At 41.8% G+C, this 5,850-nt stretch overlaps 1 protein-coding gene across 4 annotated transcripts in view; it reads right to left on the bottom strand.

The window, feature by feature from the left end:
- Nucleotides 1-1,392: 1,392 nt before the first annotated feature.
- The window catches only part of dop1a (DOP1 leucine zipper like protein A), a 98,428-nt gene continuing 93,970 nt past the window's right edge, over nucleotides 1,393-5,850 (bottom strand). For all 4 annotated transcript variants that reach the window (XM_055639496.1, XM_055639499.1, XM_055639498.1 and 1 more), the window contains 2 exons: nucleotides 2,963-3,092; nucleotides 1,393-1,929 (listed from right to left, as the gene is read on the bottom strand). In XM_055639496.1, the coding sequence (XP_055495471.1) occupies nucleotides 1,624-1,929; nucleotides 2,963-3,092 (436 nt within the window). In that variant the 3' untranslated portion in view covers nucleotides 1,393-1,623. The remainder of the gene's footprint in view (nucleotides 1,930-2,962; nucleotides 3,093-5,850) is intronic.

The raw sequence follows: 5,850 nt of genomic DNA, 5'->3' as shown, positions 1-5,850 counted from the left end.
TTCCTTGTGTAACGACATCAATTAAGTTGATTTAAAATAACAGCCCTGTACCTCAATATGTGACAGATTACAACAGAAAGGAGATGGGTCTGACTTCATCTTAAGGTTAACCTTTTATTTTGCAGTGGTATATCAAAAGTGTGTGACCCTCAGCTGCTGTTTGTACACAACTTACCTGAAGCTGCCTTCTATAGTCCAGAGTGTTGTACACAAAGTGATCATCTCATTTCTGTCCTGAATCACTAGTTGTGGTAACTAGATGGCTGCTTTGGATGGCATTTTTTTCATCATGTGTAAGATGTTTTCTGGACTGGCATCTCCTTGGTGTATTTTTACAACTCTTTGATCTTTTCCTTTTTTCCCTCCTTCCCAATGAATCTTCTCCCTTCAGTTAAGGTCCGCTGCCTGTAAAAGTGCGTGCACCTTTTTCCTCAATCTTGTTTGCACACACAGCACAATGCCCTTAAAATTGAAGGGCCGAAGGGCCTTGTTTCCGTGCTGTATCTCTAAAACGGAAACTAAAGTGGATCATATTACTTGTAATAGGAATTAGAAACATAGAAAATAGGTGCAGGAGGAGGCCATTGGGCCCTTCGAGCCAGCACCGCCATTCATTGTGATCATGGCTGATCGTCCCCAATCAATAACCCGTGCCTGCCTTCTCCCAATATCCCTAGATTCCACTAGCCCCTAGAGCTCTATCTAACTCTTTCTTAAATCCATCCAGTGACTTGGCCTCCACTGCCCTCTGTGGCAGGGAATTCCACAAATTCACAACTCTGGGTGCAAAAGTTTTTTCTCACCTCAGTCTTAAATGGCTTCCCCTTTATTCTAAGACTGTGACCCCTGGTTCTAGACTCGCCCAAGATTGGGAACATTTTTCCTGCATCTAGCTTGACCAGTCCTTTTATAATGTTATATGTTTCCAGAAGATATCCCCTCATCCTTCTAAACTCCAATGAATGCAAGCCTAGTCTTTTCAATCTTTCCTCATATGACAGTCCCGCCATTCCAAGGATCAATCTCATGAACCTACGCTGCACATCCTCAATCACAAGAATGTCCTTCTTCAAATTAGGAGACCAAAACTGTACACAATACTCCAGATGTGGTCTTACCAGAGCCCTGTACAACTGCAGAAGAACCTCTTTACTCCTATACTGAAATCCCCTTGTGATGAAGGCCAACATTCCATTAGCTTCTACCCTCTACCCCCTTAGATCCTCTGTTCTCCAGTACATCTGGGAGATTGTTTGTGTCTTCCTTAGTGAAGACAGATCCGAAGTACCTATTCAACTCTTCTGCCATTTCCTTGTTACCCATAATAATTTCACCCGTAATGGACCTTTTAGGAACTGACAAACATAAATTGAATAAGTTCTACAAATGGACACATGTGGAGTGCATTTATTTAGAACCAAATGGAATAGGAGAGTAATTTACATCCTAGGCTCCCTGATCAATAGGAGACAATCATATGACAAGACCTAATTCAGCATTCAGGACTCAAAATCTGTACAAATAAAATTTAGTTACATTTTAGTTCCTTATTTAAATACAAACTAAAATATACACCTGGCAGAGGATTTTTTGAACAATGACCTTCGTGCCAATGAAACGCCACTATGCTTTTATGACACTTTCCAGAAAATCTTTCTCCAGTACTTCCTCAATTTTTTGTCTGGCTTTGTTCCAGAAAGTCTTCTGGTTCTCGGTTTTATTGTCCTTGTTGCTGAATGAGTTTGTGTACGGGACAGGACTCTCCGAGCAGCCAGCGGCCCTGCTTGTGATTTTGTTGGAGAAAAACTGGCTGAGCACATTGAAGAAAGGGAGCAGCTGCTCGATACTGCGGATGGAATAAACTGTCAGGAGCAAGTGACCTGGCGTCCATGGCAGGGTCCTTCCCAAATTGTCATCTTCTGGATTTTTCTGAAAGAAGCAAAGGAATTATGCAATGAATTAGATTCTGATTAACCACAACATACTCGAACATTCCACAACACTTCAACTGCTCAAAATTCAAACTTGAGTTTGTTGGTTTGTAGGTTCATTGGCTTTGGTAAAACATTGCCCCTAGTAGTGTGTAAGATAGTGCTAGGGTACAGGGTGATCACTGGTCAGCACAGACTCAGTGGGCCGAATGGCCTGTTTCCTACTACTCTCAATGCCCTGTTAGTATTTAGTAAAGCCATTGACTGATTGAAAGATACAGCATGGAAACAGGCTCTTTGGCATGGACTCGGTGGGCCAAAGAGCCTGTTTCCATGCTGTATCTTTCAATCAGTCAATTGCTTTACTAAATAGAAACATAGACATAGAAACATAGAAATTAGGTGCAGGAGTAGGCCATTCGGCCCTTCGAGCCTGCACCGCCATTCAATATGATCATGGCTGATCATCCAACTCAGTATCCCATACCTGCCTTCTCTCCATACCCCCTGATCCCCTTAGCCAGAAGGGCCACATCTAACTCCCTCTTAAATATAGCCAATGAACTGGCCTCAACTACCCTCTGTGGCAGAGAGTTCCAGAGATTCACCACTCTCTGTGTGAAAAAAGTTCTTCTCATCTCGGTTTTAAAGGATTTCCCCCTTATCCTTAAGCTGTGACCCCTTGTCCTGGACTTCCCCAACATCGGGAACAATCTTCCTGCATCTAGCCTGTCCAACCCCTTAAGAATTTTGTAAGTTTCTACAAGATCCCCTCAATCTCCTAAATTCTAGAGAGTATAAACCAAGTCTATCCAGTCTTTCTTCATAAGACAGTCCTGACATCCCAGGAATCAGTCTGGTGAACCGTCTCTGCACTCCCTCTATGGCAATAATGTCCTTCCTCAGGACATTGAGAGTAGTTCCAAATTTCTATGTACAATGTAATTTACAAACCCCTGCCTGAGCCACTGAATAGTCCCCATCCAACCAAGCCAAACAAGGCCCTCGGCAGAAACAGGGAAAGAAAATACCTTTGCTCGTTTCCTCAGCAGCTTGGCCAGTCTGACCACGTAAGGTTTGAATTCTCGTTGGTGAGTTCCCTGTCTACGAACCTCCAGCCCTGAATCGTCAGAAACTTCTGGAATGAAAGCCCAACGATACCTAAACAAAAGAGTGAACCAGAGCTCAGTGTAATGCATTGAATATATATTTTCAAACATTTTTCTAAAGCATGCAGAAGACAAAGCTCTAACAGTAGTGGTATGTAACTACTGACTTGCAATACTCAGGGTTTAGGATGAATGTGACGTACAAAAGTCCTCCAGGATAAGACTGCAAATTCCATTCATAGTTTGGTGAGTGAAGTCTCAAATTCTACAAAGTTGTAAATTTCTGAATTTGAACTGTTTTTCATGCTGGGTTTACCTCTCTCATAATGAACCGCTTTAGCATTTGTTACTGCACACTGAAATAATCAAGAAGTTTCTGTATTAAGTAGTTATTTACCACACGGGTTCCAATGTAGAAACATAGAAAAAATAGGTGCAGGAGTAGGCCATTCTGCCCTTCGAGCCAGCACCGCCATTCAATATGATCATGGCTGATCATCTAAAATCAGTACCCCGTTCCTGCTTTTCCCCCATATCCCTCGATTCCATTAGCCCTAAAAGCTAAACCTAACTCTCTTGAAAACATCCAGTGAATTAGCCTTCACTGCCTTCTGTGGCAGAAATTCCACAGATTCACAACTCTTTGGGTGAAAACGTTTTTCCTCATCTCAGCCCTAAATGGCCTACCCCTTATTCTTAAACTGTGACCCCTGGTTCTGGACTCCAACATCGGGAACATTTTTCTTGCATCTAGCCTGTTCAAACCATTAACAATTTTATATGTTTCTATAAGATCCCCTCGCATCCTTCTAAATTCCAGAGAATACAAGCCCAGCCTACCCATTCTTTCATCATATGTCAGTCCCGCAATCCTGGGAATTAACCTAGTGAATCTACGCTGCACTCACTCAGTAGCCACAATGTCCTTCCTCAAATTAAGAGTATTGCACACAATACACCAGGCGCAGTCTCACCAGGACCCTGAACAACTGCAGTAGGACTTACTTGCTCCTAAACTCAAATCCTCTCGCAATGAAGGCCAACGGCCTGCTGTACTTGTATGCGTACTTTCAGTTACTGATATACAAGCACAACCAGGTCTCGTTGCAACTCCCCTTTTCCTAATCTGACCTAATTCAGATAATAATATGCCTTCCTGTTTTTGCCACCAAAGTGGATAACCTCACATTTATCCACATTATACCACATCTGCTCACTCACCCAACCTATCCAAGTCACCCTGCAGCCTCATAGCATCCTCCTCGCAGCTCACACTGCCACCCAGCTTTGTATCATCTGCAAACTTGGAGATGTTACATTTAATTCCCTCATCTAAAACATTAATACAGTGCCCTCCATAATGTTTGGGACGAAGACCCATCATTGATTTATTTGCCTCTGTACTCCACAATTTGAGATTTGTAAGAGAAAAAAAAAATCACATGTGGTTAAAGTGCACATTGTCAGATTTTAATAAAGGCCATTTTTATACATTTTGGTTTCACCATGTAGAAATTACAGCAGTGTTTATACATAGTCCCCCCATTTCAGGGCACCATAATGTTTGGGACACAGCAATGTCATGTAAATGAAAGTAGTCATGTTTAGTATTTTGTTGCATTTTCTTTGCATGTAATGACCGCTTGAAGTCTGCAATTCATGGACATCACCAGTTGCTGGGTGTCTTCTCTGGGGATGCTCTGCCAGGCCTGTATTGCAGCCATCTATAGCTTATGCTTGTTTTGGGGGTTCGTCCCCTTCAGTTTTCACTTCAGCATATAAAAGGCATGCTCAATTGGGTTCAGATTGGGTGATTTACTTGGCCACTCAAGAATGGACCATTTTTTAGCTTTGATAAAGTCCTTTGTTGCTTTAGCAGTATGTTTGGGATTATTGTCTTGCTGTAGAATGAACCACCGGCCAATGCATTAAGGAGGCAATTAAACACACCTGAGTAATTACAAATGCCTGTGAAGCCATGTGTCACAAATATTATGTGCCCTGAAATGGGGGGACTATGTATCAACACAGCTGTAATTTCTACATGGTGAAACCAAAATGTATAAAAATGGCCTTTATTAAAATCTGGCAATGTGCTCTTTAACCACATGTGATTTTTTTCTATTACAAATCTCAAATTGTGGATACAAAGGCAAATAAATAAATGATGGGTCTTTGTCCCAAACATTATGGAGGGTACTGTATATATTATAAATAACTGGGGTCCCACCACCGAGCCTTGCGGCAGTCCACTAGTCACTACCTGCCATTCTGAAAAGGACCCATTAATTCCTACTGTTTGCTTCCTGTCTGCCAACCAGTTCTCTATCCGTGTTAATACCCTACCCCTAATACCATGTGCTCTAATTTTGCACACTAATCTCTTGTGTGTACACGTTTCTAATCCTTAGTTTACTTTAGAGATACAAATTATACAAATAAATAAACTGCCCTATTCCCTCTGGCACTGATACAAAGCGGATAAAACAATAGAAGGTAAGTGAAGCCCTTGGTCAGAGTAGATTGAAACCTTTACCCCCACCTTGGGATAATATGTGCATGGGATACATGCAGAACCCCAAACTGCAATTACATTAATTAACAATTCAAGAAAGATGTCTTGCACTCATATCCATGAAGAGTTTAGTTTAGAGATACAGCATAGAAACAGGCCCACGAGTCCACACAACCATCCATTACCCGTTCACACTAATTCTATGTTATCCCACTTTCTCATCCACTCCTTACACACTGGGACAATTTATAGTGGCCAATTAACCTACAAACTCGCACATCTTTAGGATGTCGGA

The sequence above is a fragment of the Leucoraja erinacea genome, chromosome 8 (genome assembly GCF_028641065.1).
Source record: "Leucoraja erinacea ecotype New England chromosome 8, Leri_hhj_1, whole genome shotgun sequence".
NCBI classification, from domain to species: domain Eukaryota; kingdom Metazoa; phylum Chordata; class Chondrichthyes; order Rajiformes; family Rajidae; genus Leucoraja; species Leucoraja erinaceus.
The sequence above is the reverse complement of the archived record's forward strand: the minus strand, read 5'-3'. Positions and strand labels throughout refer to the sequence as shown.